Source organism: Falco peregrinus, chromosome Z (genome assembly GCF_023634155.1).
Source record: "Falco peregrinus isolate bFalPer1 chromosome Z, bFalPer1.pri, whole genome shotgun sequence".
In the NCBI taxonomy this organism is placed as follows: Eukaryota; Metazoa; Chordata; class Aves; order Falconiformes; family Falconidae; genus Falco; species Falco peregrinus.
The window spans coordinates 31,510,174-31,527,427 of NC_073739.1; the positions used below are offsets into that span (position 1 = coordinate 31,510,174).

The 17,254-nt window shown below is 40.0% G+C and overlaps 1 protein-coding gene across 4 annotated transcripts in view; it reads left to right on the forward strand.

Moving 5' to 3' along the window:
- HOOK3 (hook microtubule tethering protein 3) overlaps positions 1-17,254 on the forward strand; it is a 94,580-nt gene that overhangs the window by 829 nt on the left and 76,497 nt on the right. For 3 of the 4 annotated variants that reach the window (XM_055790840.1, XM_055790839.1, XM_055790841.1), the window contains exon 2: positions 13,743-13,828. In XM_055790840.1, coding sequence (XP_055646815.1) covers positions 13,743-13,828 — 86 coding nt within the window. Of the gene's footprint in view, positions 1-13,742; positions 13,829-17,254 lie in introns of those variants that run through there. The other variant, XM_055790843.1, reaches the window with a different exon arrangement.

Consider the following 17,254-nt stretch of genomic DNA (forward strand, 5'->3'; position numbering starts at 1 on the left):
TTTCGGGTTTTGCAGCCAGCATGCAGTGGGCATTGAAACTGGGTTTGCAGCTACTCCATAATTTCAGCAGTGACTGTAGCATAGCTATGCAACTTGTATTTCTGAGGCAGCTTATTTATTGGCTTGCTGTTTTGGACCACTGGATATGGTTTAGGGGCTGGTTTTTTCTTTTGTTTTGTTTTTTTTTCTCTCACTCCATCACCAAAATTGGCAAGGAAATACCCAGTACATAAAACCCAGGAGTACAACTGATTGTTAAAGAAAATGAGATTTTCTCTTACGTGTTTAGTCAGTGCAAGGCCGGAGCTTGCCTTGTTGTGTCTGTTGCACAGGAGCTAAACCTGTGATGGTGATGAGTAAGTTACTGGGAAATGACAGGTTAGGTTTCTCTGTGAGGGTCAAAAGGGGGATGAGCAAGGGGAATTCAGTGACTGTCAAGCGGTGAGCAGGTGGCCTGCAAAGTACAGAAGGTGGAGGTTTGGGGGAAGAGGGTACCTCAGTGCTTCATAGAGGTCTGGATTAAGTAACCAAGTGTCTCTTTCCTTCGCATTCTTGCCGATCTTTGCATCTTTGTTGGCCACTTGTCCAGTTTTTGGCTTCCTGTACTTTCTTTGTCAGGTGTTGGGAAAGAAAGTCCTCTTACCAATAGAATTGATGAGGAAGTTGATGTGTGTGAATCCTGGCAAAGAAAGCCTGAGTGAAAGGATTGCTGCTAGGAGAAAGAGGAAGGTTTACTGGGGAGCAATGGGGGAAACATCTGTTGTTACATGCTGCTAGTTTTCATGTGTCTTTGTTTTAGCTGTTTTAGATATGTTCCTCTTGTGCTCTCTGGCAGTAAAGCAGCTGTACCAATTGGAGAAGCAAAAGCTTGAAATCTTACCTGGCAAGTGTCCACAGTCCCAGTGCGCTTCTAACTCCCCAGATTTCCAAGTAACCAACAGACTAACTCTTTCCTTTGTGTGTGAGACTACTGTATGTGCAACACGGGAAATGCTGCATGATAAAAGAGATTGAATTTTCTCTTGATGGCCTGTTAAGAGTTATTTGAACTGTTGATCCTACCCATCATCCAGTCGCAGGCTGGATAAAATTGTTAATGACTTGAGAATATTTTGTTGAAGTATAGCATCTGTGCAGAAGCCTGTGTCAAGTCTGAAAAGACTTCAAAACTAAAAATACTCCATTATTCTGTTACTTAAATATTCTGTTCAAGTTTGAATTTGAGGTGTTAATATTTCAACAAAATTGTTTTTAAAACTTCCGAAGTTTAAGATGTTTGCTAGGGAAATCACAAAATGCAAAGTAAGAAGGCAGTGGCTACTTCCCTGTTCCCCAGAAGAATTCTTTGTACAGCCAAATATAGTACAAACCAGTGGTTTTGTATGTGTTGGAAAGGATTGTTTTATTAACTTCTGCATGTGTTCAGTTGTGGTGGAAGTTGTATTAGTCTCAACAGTAAATAAGTGTCACAGGTTCTTGTTTGTGGAGATGAAGAGGACAATGTATGTGAAGTCTATTCAGTTTCAGTGAAAATTTCACTTATTTTCTGCATTAAACAAAATAGTAGAGAGAACTAGTGATTTGTTTGGTTTGTTTGTTTGTTTTTTCCTTGCCACATTTGAGGTTGGTAGTTGAGGCAATTGATCTGAGCAGCAAACTGTACTATTACCCTTGAAAATAACCTGTACTTTCTTAGAAAAGTTAAACCATTGAAAAAAATTACCTTGGCACAAAAAGCTGTCCTGGAAAAGTAGATGCAAAAATTGAAAGCATAGAGAGAGAAATCACAGTAACAGAAAAAGTCTTGGGGCATTGACCATCTGTAGGAATTATTACTGTCATATGGTCATGTTTGAGCAGTAGCTGGTATTTATAATCTTTGGTCCTGAAACTGCCTACACAGTGGAGTCTTGTCCTGCCCGTAGTAATAATCCACGCAGATCCCTTTTACGTTTCTAACCTTTGCACCCCTTCAGATATTGAGCTAATCAAGAAACTGGCAGCATCTTTTTTGGTTGACAGAAATCCTTCTTAAACAGCATTAGCATTTGTCAGTGAGTTTCTTAGATAAATGTGTGGGGTTATGGGTCATTTTTATTATTTCAGTATTTTTGTTTGAAAGTGACTTTGAAACAGATTCAGTAAAAAATATGAGGAAAGGTGATTTCAGTTTATTTCAGGATACGTGAAACTTGCAAAAGAGGCAATGAATTTTTTTTTTAGTCCTCAGTGAAACTGGCTGTATAAACAAGGTTTCTTTTTTTGTCTGGCTTTCTCTCAAGCCCCATAATGATTCTTGGGAAACCGTTCATTTAGATGGGAGAATAGAGCTGTTTTAATTGCAGTTTATGCATACCTGGGATGACCAGTTTTCCCATTATGCTAGAGGAGCTGGCTGTTCTTAAGAACTGGTTTAACCTCCCAGATGGCTTGCTTCACATTCATGAAGAAGTACTTGAACTGGTTTATTTGTGTTTTGAGTAGATAAGGCTTTCCACAAGTCTGAGAACCTGTTCAACCTAAACTTTGTTGTTGTGTTGGCTCAGATAGATGTAGGTTGAGATCAAACTGCTCCTCCCTCTGCCAATGATTTTAATGAATAACAATATCCCTCAAGCCATTTTACCTTGTGTGTCTGCATTTCCTATTCTGGCATCTTTAAGTAGGAGTAAACTGCTTACTTGTGAATATATTTTGTTTTATTCTTTAATATATTGTGAGCACTCCGATGTTTGGTGTTGTGGTCTAGCTGGGGTTCTTTCCCTCTTTGACAGCATTGTCAAATGGGTTCCTGAATAACTTTTGTTCAGGATTTTAAACATCTGGGAGAGATTTTGCTTCCTACCACTTCAGCCAGTGACCATGATGTTATTTTGAACCAGGCAGGGTAGTGGCAATTTGGACGAAACTGAGTGAAGGACTGGAGCCCAGCTACTGAGATATCAAAGTTGGTATTTATACTTCAGCAGTGTTTGTAGCCTACTGTAAATGCAGAACTATTGCTCTACCAAAAATCTCCCAGAAGCCTCTTCTGAGACTGTTGTAGGCACTGTGGTATAGTTATCTAAGCTGCACTGCAGCCAAAGCAGTTTAGAAAAATGTGGCTGTGAGATAAACCTGTGATGATACTGAAATTGACCAGCATATCAAATACAGATTCACATCTTTTCAGTTTAAAACTTATGATTGGTCCACATATGAATACACTTTTAAATCTTTTTTTTAATTTATGTGTAGTGTCAGGAGTGCTTTTAACTCTGATACATCACTGAGTTGTTTCTTAAAACATGGAGAGCTGTCAAATGTGCATATGACAGTTACGCTTGAGTATGTCTAGATCTAAATTCAGTGTGATGGCTACAGGCTTTTGCAATGTAATCTTGAGAAATTTTTAACATACAACTAAGACGTGATACTGAGAAGATTGCTTAACACTGGTATATGAACAGCAGGATGCCTCAAAGAGGTCACTGCTTCCTGGTTTAAGTAGCAGATTGCTGTGGAGATGTCATGAACTTTCTTTCCTTCGTTATGATAAATATATCTTACTTTGCCATGTGCTGCATCTTGGATGCTTGCTTTCTCTTTCAACCCTCGAGGCCAAATAGTTTCCGTGGTAGACATATTAAAACCTTTATGATAAGTGAGAATTTCGTAAACACTGTACAAGGCCAGTGTTGGGGCACCCTCCATTTTAAAAGCACTCTGGCTGTTTACATGCTATCAATCCTTTAACCTGTCTCCTTTTTGGCTGAAAAAAGTCTTTTCAGTACAGTGTATCTTTGTCTTCTGTGTGGTGGCCTATCCCGGGCTGGAAGGATTTGCCTCTGTTAGTTTGAAATATGGAGCCCATGTGAGCAAGTGCTGAAATGGATTTTGATTCCTCAACCAGGGCTGCTTGTAAATGGTCTGTGGGCACCCTTTTCGGAGAGAATCAAATCTGCTGGAATTTACTAGGAAAGTTGTGTTGTCTCCTGCTGTCCAATTGCCTCCTCTTTAGACTATGCTGTTCTTGGTTCTTCTGTGTCTGTGGTTTTAAGTACTCTTCAGGTTTCTTGTAGATGCCAAGATGGTATGAGACTTGCTAATCCTGTTTAAACTCTCTTCTTTCAGTGCTTAATCATTGACGACAAAGTTGTAGGGTTTCATTTTCTTTTGATGATATCATCACATCAGTATCTCTTACCTCTTGAAGAAAACGCCACGTTTCAGGACTGGTTGATTATGCTGGATATGACAGCAGGTCAAGAAGATAGTTGTTTGAATATGTTGCTGCTCAGACAGAAGGGAAAAAAACCACTGAGCTTGCCAGCAGTTGTGGAGCATGGGCTGAGATATATGGCAGCCCACAGCCCCTGTATCAGCTGTGACAGACCAGTGCATTGAGCAACATTTTTTGTTTTTGATAACCTCTCACTAAGATGGTAAAGAATTTGTTGCTCCATCCTTTTAGGGGTAGTTTTCTAGGGTAGTGAATGGTTATGCTCAGAATATCACTATGTTTGAAGGAGCTGGGCTGTCTAGTGTCATTATTAGGCTATAGGGATTTTTTTGACCTGTTGCTGAGAGGTCAAACAGAGGCAGAAGAACTTCTCTTATTAAACACTGTATTGCAGAGCAAGGGTATAGGGCTGATAATACATTAATATGATAATTAAAGACAATAACCTTGAGTTTGTATGTATTCCTTCCCTCCCTCCCCCTTTCTTTTAAGTCAACAACAGGAAGGAAGGCTGAACACAGGATTTGGAGGTGCAGGCATTATTCTTTTGTGTGTTTTGACACAGTGTTAAGACTTTCATTCTTTGGGGCCTTATTCCAAATTGTGCATTTTTCCAATTTACTCCTTTCTGAAGAGCTGCTCTGTAGCAGTGGTAACTGTATAACAATTACTAGTTCTCTGAAGAAAAGTTTAGATGTGATTCAGCATGTGTTCAATTTCAGCTTCTAGTTCTGCCCCCTCATTTTTTGGGGTGGGATAGTGAGATGTTGCTTGGAGAAGAAACAGATTTTGCTGCTAGGAACTGTGAACCTTAAGCAGCGTAAAGGAAGCAACTTTTCTGTTAGCTTGTTAATCTCAGGGTGGGAGGTGAGGAGAGAAACCTGTTTCTCTGTTCTTTTGAAATACTTAAGCAGTTCTTTCAAAGAGGTGAAGTGAAATCATGAATTTTGCACAATTACCTTTGTCTTATTGTGAGATTGTTTTGAGGCGCTTGAACTGGAAGGCAGTGTTCTGACATTTTATTCTTCCTGGACCATCAGAAGTCTTTGCTGCAATGTGTTCGACTTGTTGTGTAGAGCAATTGCATACTTCCAAGTTGTGCAGCAGGGAAGGGAGAAAAGGGGCCCAAGGCTCAATTGCAATTCCTGCTATCTGCTTTCTTGGCTGAGCTGAGGAGCCTTGAGTACTGTGATAATTTAGAAAGACTTAAGTTGCTTAATCGATTTAATTCACAAGTCCTAGTCACTAATTAAAAAAAAACCCAAATCAACAAGGTTGGTGGCTACAGAGCAACTAACACTAGCACAAAGTTAGGCGGGAATGTGTGGCTGGAGGTGAGGGGAAGAGGGTAGTAGTGTCCTTCTTACATCTTTTGCTGCCAACAGTGTGGCACGATGTCCCACACAGGAAAGGGATTGACTGGTTTCCCAACCTACCAGTAGTGGTTTTCTGCCCTGCAGAGTATGCATGAGCTGTTTTCCTGGCTGCTTTACATTGCCATACATGACAGTCATTTTTGTGAGTTACTTAGTACTTCTCATTCGGGGCAATGAAGAAGGGACAGCATAGAAAGGAGGAGGAAGGTTTTTGCAGAGGGAAGAGCTCTCGAAGGTTAAAGGCAGGGGGAGTCCAGCCATTGCGGCGGACGAAAGCTTCTGAATGAAAACAAAGCTGGAGTTGTGTTTCAGTGGACAAGCTGAGGCCACAGGGGGATGGCAGCTTTTCAGAGGGGGCACACAGGAAATGTTTTTGGAGTGGTGCATATAGTGGAGCAAGTATTGCACAAAAAGATGCATTGTAAATCTGATGATAATGTAGTTCATCCCTAGAATTCATAGGGCTCTTTCATGCCATTTAGCTTCAAGCTTCTTTGCAGGAGTACACTACACCAGAAGTACAGTGCTGTGACCTCTGTGGAAGTCCTGTTGACTGGAGCTAAATCTCAAGGTAGCTAAGTTTTACATACTTAAGATAAACAACAAGTGGGTATTCATGCCACATGTGATGTGTGTTTTGGAGGCATTAAATCTAGGAAATGAGCCTCTGTATTTTATTCATTGCAGATCTGAAAAGTATTAAATGTGTTATAGCCTTTTCTGTATTACTGGATTAATTAAGGTAAACCTTTGAGTGAACTTGTTTGCCATGGCAGCAAGGTATCCATAGTTTTACTTAAGGATAGGAACAAGTAGAAATAAGTTGTGTTTAATTGTGACAGATTATGGTTGTTTTATTAACTTTGCTGCCCATTTGGTGGAAAGGGGAAGAAACCAGCAGGACTGGATCACTCTGGCGTGGTTTAGCTGATTTTATTTTGTGGACAATGCCAAAAGATGGCAGCCTGCTCAGTGGTGGCTCCTGCCTTTTTTTAAGGAATCATGGAATTTGGTCGGTCTCTGGGAAGAATCTTGTTCTGTATACCTACGCAGTCTCCATGAAGTTCAAGAAAATATTTACTGAAATGTAAGTCCTGGAAATGGGGACCTGAACTGTAAGATGTGCTAAATTTAGTGGTATGCTATACATGTGTGTTACCAGTTATAGAATCTGCTAAGTCTGAAATCTCTTAGCCTGATGAAGACTTACTGCCAACTCTTTCTGAATCCTATCTTTCAGCTGCTAAGTTTTTCTTACTTTTGTGATCCTGTGAAAGATTGAGCATCCACACTGATCAGAAAGTTTGTGTGGATGATATTTCAGTAGAACTTAGTGCTCTTGGATTAGCTTCTGTGCCTTGGGTGAAGAGCTCTTTATTCTGCCTGTCAATAGAAACAGTACTTTTCATCTAAATTACAGCTGCAAGAAGGTGGAGTTGTGGGCTTTAAATAGTTATTCTTCTTTTTCTTTATCTTGCAAGGGAAAAGCTGCCTTCTATGTTCACCTTTTCTTGTTTTGTTTAAGTAATATTAGAAATATGTATAAATTTGGACTGCTAGTATGCAAAGCTTTCTAGCAAAGCACTAGCGGATAAGTTAATGGATTTTGCTTTGTCTTATGCCATCAGATTGAAGCTATGCCTTGCTGCCTGTCCTTTGTCTTGCTATGGATCAGTTTGGGCACATTTGCCTGGTGCTATTCAGGTTTTTAGTAGCCTGTCAGTCTTCATTCAGGGTAAAAAGAACTTTACTCTTTTGTTCATTGAGTACTGTTTTGCTATTCATCTGCATACCTACTTTTAGAGAACAATTCCATTATCCGCCTTTGGTGAAACTTCATGCCTCCCAGTTCTATGGGTTGCATTATCATCTAGGCTTCAATGAGTCAAAGAGTGTTGAAGACAGAAGATAACCTACATGTTTAATGTGACATCACTTTAATTATGTTTTTTTGTCAACGCTGAGTAGTAGAGGTGGAAATTTTTGCACTCTGATCTGCAGAGGAAGCCAGCGGTTCACCTCCTGTAAACCCTGCCATTTGTGTTTTCTTCCATGAGAAGATGATTCTAGTCTGAAAAGACACTTTTTTGGGTTTCTCAAGTTCATTGGTGCCTGATGGAGTGTGAATGTATGGATCCTATAAATGTGGGTGTATTGAGGTAATGTTTGGCAGTTTTGCACTTACAAATAACTTGTGTTTTGATAAAAGAAGGGACAGCATCAATGGTAAATATTATCTTTTAATAAAACATGATTAAGTAGATAAAAGCTTAGAGAGAACTGTGGTTTATGGTGCTGTATTAGACCTTCCTATTGTGTATCATATTTTCATTTTATCTTCATCACAAATGCTGTGTAATATTTTTTTTCATCAGCTGGCTCATCTAGCTTTCAACTGAAGAAAGGAATATGTTCATTTTCTCCCCAGGAGTTGGTACATTAGCTTTGATTAAGCTTTAGTCAAGGTATCTCTCCTACTTTCTGCACTCTGTTTCGGCAAAGGAAATATTTAATATTTGGAAAACTTCATCTATGAATGAAGAATTTTGACTGAGATCTTTCATGGCTTTGTCCTGTTCAGGTATGAGGTTAAACACAGTATGTATAAAATGAGAAGGAAATTAATATTCAACTTCTCCCCAAAAAACTCCCCACTCTGGCCAGTAAAGACCTTGCCATTTCATTGTTTTGCTAATTAAGTGCCTAACATTGTGACTGGATTGCAAAGTAATTCAAGTAACTCTTGTGTTTTTAATAAGAGAGGTCTGACATCCTAAAATTTGGTGAAAACATCTAGAAATACAAATCCTGGAATAAAACTTGTTTGTTGGGGAACCTGGATCCCCTTTGTTCCATGCAGTCTACTACTGTCTTGGAAAGCATGAAAAAATAGCTTAGGGCATGACTATTCAAGCAGAAGATAGCAGTGCTACCAGCTGGGAGGAGAAAAATGGGTGAAGAAACCGGAAAGTTGTCCAGAAGCACAGGATCTGGTTGTAGGATAGGAATCCAATTCTCATTATGCCAGGTCTGCCTCAATACAAAAATTTGGCATCGGAGGAAGAACAACTTTCTGTATCACATAATTAGCTTATCCTGAAAAAACCTGATGGTCTGGTTTCCTCTGGGCACTGAAGCTGGGTGAAGTTGTAGTGTGGGATTCTTGTGGATGTTTTAGGTAATACTGAGTGAATGTATGAGGCCATAAGTATCCAACCCTCCTTAATCATCTCTGCCAGTTTGCTCTTTCAAGTGTTCTTGCTAATGACTGGAGTAGCGATTCGCATCAAAGCCAGTGAGCCTGGTTCTTTTCTTGTTCTTACTCCTCTCCTTTTAGCCACTTCTTCCTCTCTTAGCTGTGTGATCTTCTTTCTTCTGTGGTGATACAGTATTGTTCTAAGCTCTACATGGCAGCTAGTTGTAAGCTTGCATAGTCTGTTACAAAAATGTAGGGAAATACTGGGTAAGTAATTCAAAACGATCATTTGTAGGTTGCAGAGTACTTTGGGACGTAAATAATTGGAAACTAATTGAAAAAGGGTATTAACCTTTTGTTGTGTTTAAGATAACCAGTGACACGAGAACCTCTAATAAAGATTTCAGCTATTATTACAAAAGAAAACAAAAGGTATGTTATGAAACTGCACCAGCAATAAAACCCAAACTACGTATATAATCACTGTGCAAAGAGCAGGTCTTTCACTAACTCTTAGTGTTGAGAAGGGAAAGGTGCTGGAGAGCTTTTTTTGTCTTTGGGGGGGGAAGGAGATTGGGTGAGGTTGGTTTTGTGTAGGTTTTTTTTATTTTTAATTTTTTTTCTTCCAGCTTTGTGGGGTTCACCATCACAACTCTTATCCTGGTCTTCAGCTACTGTCCTTGAGAACTGAGTGTTTGTCCAGTTCTCTGACCTTCATATCATGAGTATTTTTCATGAAATATGTTTCTGCCTCCTATCTCTAGTAGCTAATGAGCCCTCACTAGTCATATATGTAATCTGGAACTGTAACTCAGATTTTTCTAAGGTTCTGACTTCCTGCTGCTATTATTTAGTCCCCAGTGACAGCCTTCTTTGCACTGAAACAGTCACCTGCTACTCCTTTTTTTAAGGTTATATAGAAATTGACAGCTCATGTTCATGACCATGTGGATCAGAGGTCTGAATTAATATTTAATAAAATGAAAGAACCCTTTTCTCTCATTACATGGTAGCTGATGGAAGGTGTAAGGCCTACTAAAGGTAGCGATTGAGCGACTGAGCCAAGTGGTTCATGTGTTTTCCCCTAACACACACCCCCCAGCTCTTGTCTGAAAGAATCATAGAATAGTTTGGGTTGGAAGGAACGTTTTAAAGGTCATCTAGTCCAAACCCCCTGCAATGAGCAGTGACATTTTCAACTAGATGAGGTTGCTCAGAGCCTCATTCAACCTGCTTGAATGTTTCCAAGGATGGGCCATCTTCCACCTCTCTGGGCAGCCTGTTCCAGTGTTTCACCACCTTCATCATAAAAAATTTATTCCTTATACCTAGTCTGAATCTACCCTCTTTTAGTTTAAAACCATTACCCCTTGTCCTGTTGCTACAGGACCTACTAAAAGTCTGTCCCCATCTTCCTCATAAGCCCCCTTTAAGTACTGAAAGGCTGCAATAAGTTCTCCCTGGAGCCTTCTCTTCTCCAAGTGGAACAATCACAACTCTCTCAGCCTTTCCTCACGTAAGAGGTATTCCATCCTTTTGACAATTTTTGTGGCCCTTCTCTTGACCCACACAAACAGGTCCATGTCTTTCCTGTACTGGGAGCCCCAGAGCTGGACACAGTGCTCCAGGTGGGGTCGCACCCAAGTGGAGCAGAGGGGCAGAATCACCTCCTTTGACCTGCTGGCATGCTTCTTTAGATGCAGTCCAGGATACGTTTGGCTTTCTGGGCTGTGAATGCATGTTACTGACTTATGTCCAGCTTTTCATCCACAAATACTCCCAAGTCCTCCTTCACAAGTGCTGCTCTTAATCCCTTCATCCCCCAGCCTGTATTGATATGATACCAGAAGTTTCCATGCCCCAGGTGTGGGACCTTGCACTTGTCTTTGAGACTCAAGAGGTTCACATGGGCCCACTTCTCAAGCTTGTCCAGGTCCCTCTGGATGGCATCTCGCCACTCAGGCATGATGTCAAGGCTCCATATAGTGGTACAAAAAGTGGAAAAAATCGTACCAGGGAATGAGACTTAATTTACAGCTTTGGGGAGCTAACGATGGGGTCTGTATTGCAAACACTCAAGAAGTAGGAGCAGTTCCAGCAGGGTGAGACAGAAGTCTTCCAGGGGAAATGCATCACAGTGCACAGGAAGGACAGTGTTTTAACAGCTGTTCTTGAATAGCTGTTTAGAGGCACACACAAAAAGTATTTTCTTTGTCTCTGTAGCTGGACTTTGCTTCTGCGTTGCTACATTCTTACCATTCTTCTCCCTTCAGGAGATTGAACACTGGTTTTTGAGGTTGTTTTGCATTTTGTAGAACTATCTGAGAATGGTATGGGAGTTTGACATAAATTTGTAAAGCTGTTTTATGTAGGTTGTTTTGGAAGAAAATTCATTACCTATCTGAAGGATTTGGAAAGGATATAGTTCCTTTGTTTTAGGAGCTGAATATGTGTTTTGTAGCATAAATTTGACACCTTAATTGAGGTATTATGCTGTATATTCCTTTCCTATGCAAGCAAAGACATTTATTATAAAATTCAAATGTATGTGAAGAAACAAGTCATAAAATTAATTTTAGTCTGTCTCTTTCTGTTCTTTGTCATCTAACTGTGAAAGGCATTATTGTCCTCAGTGGTTATGTGCCTACGTGACTGTGGAGAACAAAAGAGTTCAGACTGGTTACCTGAGCCTTAATGATAGTGTTAACCTTTTCTTGTTCATGTACATAAAGTATTGGGGAATTATGATATTAAAATGAGTTATAAAACAGCAGAGTGTGCATTTTGTTTCTCTGTGTTGCAGAAATAGGCATAGCAACTTTTCTTCTGTCACTGTAGTGGTATCTCCTATGTACACTTTTATTTAGTCAAGAAAGTCTTTCATATACCAAGATGTAAAATTAATTTAAAAAAATCTGAGTAGTTTGCACTCTGTTTGAAGACCTCCTTGATGTTGGTATTACTTATTTGAAAAGAGCATTTCACTTTGACTATTTTTGAAAAATCGTAGTTCTTAAGTGATTTTTTTAAATTTGTCTATTGTACAGCAAAGTGATTTAAATTTTCATTATTTAAAGGTAGAATATGCAAAAGTAGAAGCAAGTTTTCATTGGCTATGCTGAGAATTTTATCTTCATAGCATCTTGGAACTTCTTCAGGCATAAGCATCCATGATGATGTAGCTCTTTTTTGCTAGAAAGTATTTCCTGTTTAGTGTGTTGCTGAGTTTGTGGATTCAGATTCAGAATTGTCTCTGTATTCCTTCAACAGTATTGCAATTCAGAGACTGTAAGTAAATTCAATTTTCTTGCAAAATAGCAATTTGGTGTTATATCCTGTTATGTAGTGTTTCATGTGTGCTTTTTTTTCCCAACCCACCCACCCTGATTTTTACCCAGTGTCTTGACAATCTGTGATGGCTTCTTGATTCTCTGGAAAAAAAGCAAGGAGCTGTGTTTTCTGGGTAGCTCAGCACAAGCTATAGGAAAATCTACTGTATCCGAAGTGCAGAAGTCACTTCTGCCTGTTTTGTATGCCACACAGTAATTTGTTCTTGTACTCTTGGAACATGGACATCATTCATGAATCATCGGTCACTGTTGAACTTGATCAGCAAACGTGCTTCGTGCTTCGAGAGCTCGGTTTTTTGGCTATTTGTGGGCACTGTTGCCTTCCCCCTCCCCCAATTGAGTGCTAGGGTTTTTTTTTCCAGAGGAAGAAAGGAGCATTCACCTAGGTGCTTGTTCTGCAAACTAATGTTAAGTGATGCTGCTAGACTGCTTACATGACATTCCAAAGATATTATGATGTCATGGTTTAACCCTTGAGGGTGATGATAGCAGACACACTAGACAGATAACATCTAAATGATGTAATCAAAACTATTTTCACAAAACTCAACCACATCCTTTAAAAATAGTGTTCATTTCAAGTAAATGATCAAATAACTTAGACCGGTTGGAAAAAATGCTGAAGTAGAAAGGCTCTTTTCCACACCAAGGGAGGAAGAAGAGCAGCTTTGCCTTGTGTATTTGTACATTTGCTGATATGGCAGGGGGAGGGTTTCAGATAGCTTGTATGCTATATGCATGAAAATGGAGTTGATGAATAGAAGCCATATAGAACCTAAGTGTGTTTTTGTTAAGAGATTATTCTTGCTCCTGTGTAACCTAGACTATTACACAGCATCCTCAGAAAATTAACTTTAGGTTGGTTTCAGTGTGTTCAGTGGGCAGTCTGGAGGGGAATTAGTCCAAACTAACTCATCTTTAGTCATAAGTAATTCTGTCATCAAACAGCTCAGTCCTATGGTCCTCGGCATTCCCCTTCAGAATAGCAGCATTTTTGGAATCTTAGCTTCCATCTGAAGATCAGAGACTTGTCATTGTGGACCTTACTGTCTGTCACCGTTAATAAAATGCCTTGAAACCTTTGAAACAGTAGTAGTGCATAAACTTGTTGGGGTTTAGCAGCATTGTGGTCCCCTCTTCCATCTGATAGTATGGAATAGTTATGTTTGGAGTATGTATGTCCCTCTACATTTGATATTCTGGTTGTGGGGAGCCTGAGAGCTTTGTGTGATCTGGGTAACTTCTAAAAGCTGAGTTTCTTGTGTGTATTCATTGAAAGAGTCTACTTGAGTATATGCTCCAGAAGTACTTGAATGGGAGAACAAAAGGCCCAGTGACTTTCCAAATTAGAAAAATAGCTTTGTGGAGAACATACTGCTGTTATTTGTCGCAAAGTTTACAAGTTTGCAAAAACGAAGATACTAAGCCCTGGCAGTGGTTTATTTCCTTGATTGCTACTAAATCTAAAGCTTCTTAATTCCTAACATGTACACTAAAAATGTGAGGTTTACACTGTTCTATTTGGTAGCATTTTTTTTACTTTTGAAAATCCCTTGACACTAAAGTAAAAGAGGATAACCTCTTCCTTTCTCCCACAGATACAGACGTTTAATGTTGAGGCACCATGCCAGACAGTGGAGGATTTAACGAATGGAGTTGTAATGGCACAGGTTCTTCAAAAAATGTAAGAAATTATTTAATGAATTAAATACAGTTTTTTATTTTTACATTTTGTAAAAATACAATTTGTGTATTTAAATGTATTTCAGTTCAAACTTGGCTGGTATTCCATAAGGATATGGCTTGTCCTATGCTTATACAGTACTTTGATCTGGAATATGACTGTTTTTTCTCGATAGTTTTCAGAAAACTATAGTAAATGGAAAAAAAAAAAGTTTGGTTTTAGGGGGGTGTTTATTTAAGTGTGAGTTCACTACAAAGTTAGATTAAAACTAGGCTTACAAATTCAAACTTCTAAGAAGCTGGAACCAGTGCAAGGTAAGGTATTGGCCCTGATTGTTTGAAACTACAGTTGGTATATCAGTATGTCACTATCATATTATAATTCATGAAATAAAACTTCTGCAATAAACTGAATGGACTATCAGTTTAGCTGTTTGCAAAGATACTACGTTCTTGAAAGTAAGTGAAGGAATAATAGCTGTTAATCTAGATAATGCTTTTGTTCTTTTGAACTTGTAAGAACAAACAATATAAAATGCATTAGTTCGACATCTCTGTAATCTAGGATGTTTTGGGGGACTACAGTTATGCATCTGAAATGTAGCTACATGCAGATGTACCTATTTTCACAGAAATACAACTTTTTATTGTTCTTTAGGCAGCATTTGCCAGTCAGCAGTCCAAACTAAACATGCCATCTCCTACAGACCTATAATAAAAAAAACCAACCACCAACCTGCTTCATTCTTTTTAATGTGTGAAGGGTACTGTCTTGAGTGTAAATGCAGGATAACATGTTTCTCGTGTAATCTGTTGTAAATGAAGACTGGACAGGTGCAGAACAGGTATGAACAGCTCTGTGTTAAAGTTCTGGTTTGCATCAAAGAACTGTAGAACAGTTGAGGTTAAACACTCCAGAGGTGCCTTTCAATCCAGCTTGCCTGTTCAGAGCAGAGTCTGCTAGAGAAAGTTGTCCCAGGATTGTGTCCAGTCAGACTTCAATTGTATGGAAGGATACAGACTCCATAGCCCCTCTGGGCTATATGTTCCAGTATTCAATTGCCCTCACAGTTTTAAAAAAAACGAACAAACAAACCAAAAAAAACCCTCACCACCCCTACCCTGCAACAAACAAAAACCCCAACCAATAAAAAAAAAAAAAGCTGGGGGCATGTTTTTCTTTATGTTCAGGTGGAAGTACTTGTCTTTCAGTTTGTGCCCACTGCCTCGTCTGCTCACTGGACACAACTGAGAGGATTTATGAGGGTATAAAGATGAAGGAGCTGTGAGGTATTTATACATGGGATTGATAAGATCCTACTGAGCCTTCTCTTCCTGAGGCTAAACAGACATCTCGCTCAGTCTCACATTGTATGACATGCTCCAGTCTGTTAGTTATCTTAATTGCCCTTTACTTAGCTTCCTTGTATGTCCAAGTCTCTCTCATATTGGGGAGTCTAGGACACAGCACTCCAGATGTGGTCTCACCAGAGCTGAATAGTAACTCCCTTTGCCTCTTGGCAAAGCTGTTCCCAATGCAGCCCAGGATGTGGCTGGCCTTCCTTGCTACAAGTACGCATTGATGGAATGTGTTCAGCTTGCTTTCTACCAAGTTTGTTCTCTGCAAAGCTGCTTTCCAGCCGTTTGGCCCCCAGCATACGCTGGTATGTGGGGTTTGCACTTACCTTTGCTGAAATGCTTAAGGTTCCTGTCAGTCCGTTTCTCTAGCCTGTCAAGGTCTCTCCAAATGTCAGCAGAACTACAGGTGTATCAAATACTCCTTACAGTTTTGCATTATCTGAAAACATGCACTCTGTTCCATCATCTAGGTCATTACTAAAGACATTTAATAGTATTAACCCCTTGGGTACACTGCTAGTACACTGGCCTCTGGCTAGACTTCATGCTGCTGCTCATAACCCTCTGAGCATGGCAGTTCAGGCATTTTTCAACCCACCTCTCTATCTACTTGCCCAGGCCATGCTTCATCAGTTTGTCCATGATGATGTTATCCTGATCAGATGGCTTGTAGTGGGCATCTGTAACAATGTCACCTGTGTTGGTCTGCCTGGTCATCCTGGCCCATTTCTCAGCTGTCTGATCATCCATCCCAAGACAGAGCTCATGCATTCCTGCTGCTCCCTCACATAAAGGGCATCTCCCTGTCACTGCATTCCCAGCTTGTCCTTCGTAAAAAGCCTGTATTTATTCATGGCAGCACCCTTGTAAGTAATGTGAGCCATCCTACGAAGTCTTTGTGATCCCAGTGAGACTGTGGCTTTCCTCCTGTTTGTTTTCAATGCTACATGCATTAGTGCACAGGTGCTTCATGTGTGCATACAATCCTGCTGATTCCCAAGGATGAGAGCTTTCCCTGTAGTGTTTTTTTGTAGGCCTTCCCTTATTTATGTGCATGTGCTTCGAGTGACACTATTTCAGCCCTGATTTGTTGACTGAGGTAGCTCTTGTTCACATCATCTCATGCCCTCAGTCTGCTACTTTGTCACTTGATATTTGGTTGTATTTTTGTATTTTCGCTCCTTTATTGTTCCTTGTTTAAAAAAAGCTTTTTACCAGGCTGACCAGCCTGTTGGTGAAGATGCTTCTGCCCACTGTAGTCACATGGACCCCATCTCTTCCGAGCTTGATTCTCAAAGAGGGTTCTGGTGCTCACAGAAACCAAAATCCTGCTGCCAGCACCAGTTCACAGCCAGCTGTTGACCAGTAGGATCTGTCTGCTCCTCACACCTTTCCTGCTAACTAGCACAATTGGGGAGAACACCACTTGGGTCTTGACCATAGCTTCCAGAGCCGTGTAATCATACTTGGTACTTTCCAGGTCTCCCTAGCTGTACAGCTGCTGCCCAGGTAGAAGACTAGAAGGAGTAACAGTCTAAGGACTGGACAAGCTTTGGCAGTCTTTCAACAGTGCCATGAATCCAAATACTAGGAAACAGCAACCTTTCTTAGATGATAGTCAGTCAGCTCTATCCCTTGCTAGTGCTTGCTACTTCCCTCTTCTACTGTGTAGCTCAGATCTACTGAACGCAGACAATTTGACTGCCCTCCTGGCCCCTTAACTGCTAATGAGGATGCTGAATCGGTTCTGTAGTTGCAAATCCTCAGGTGGAGCAGGAGCCTTCCTCCTAGTGAAAAAAGGGAGAAAGAAGAAATCTGGATGTAGTCAAATATTTAAAGGGAACACTTTTTAGCATGTGGAAAGTTAAGACCTGGAATGTAAAATCCTAAAGGCTTGAGGTAGAGAAGTCTTTTTCTAGAGAAGATGTAAATGGTGTGAAGTTTCTTTCTGCACTTAATTTCTCCTTCTGAGAGGAAAAGGAGGGATCACTTACAAGAATTACCTAATCTTTACATATTTTTGCGTCAGACAAAACTAATTTCAAGTAATGTCAGCAGTCCCCTTGCT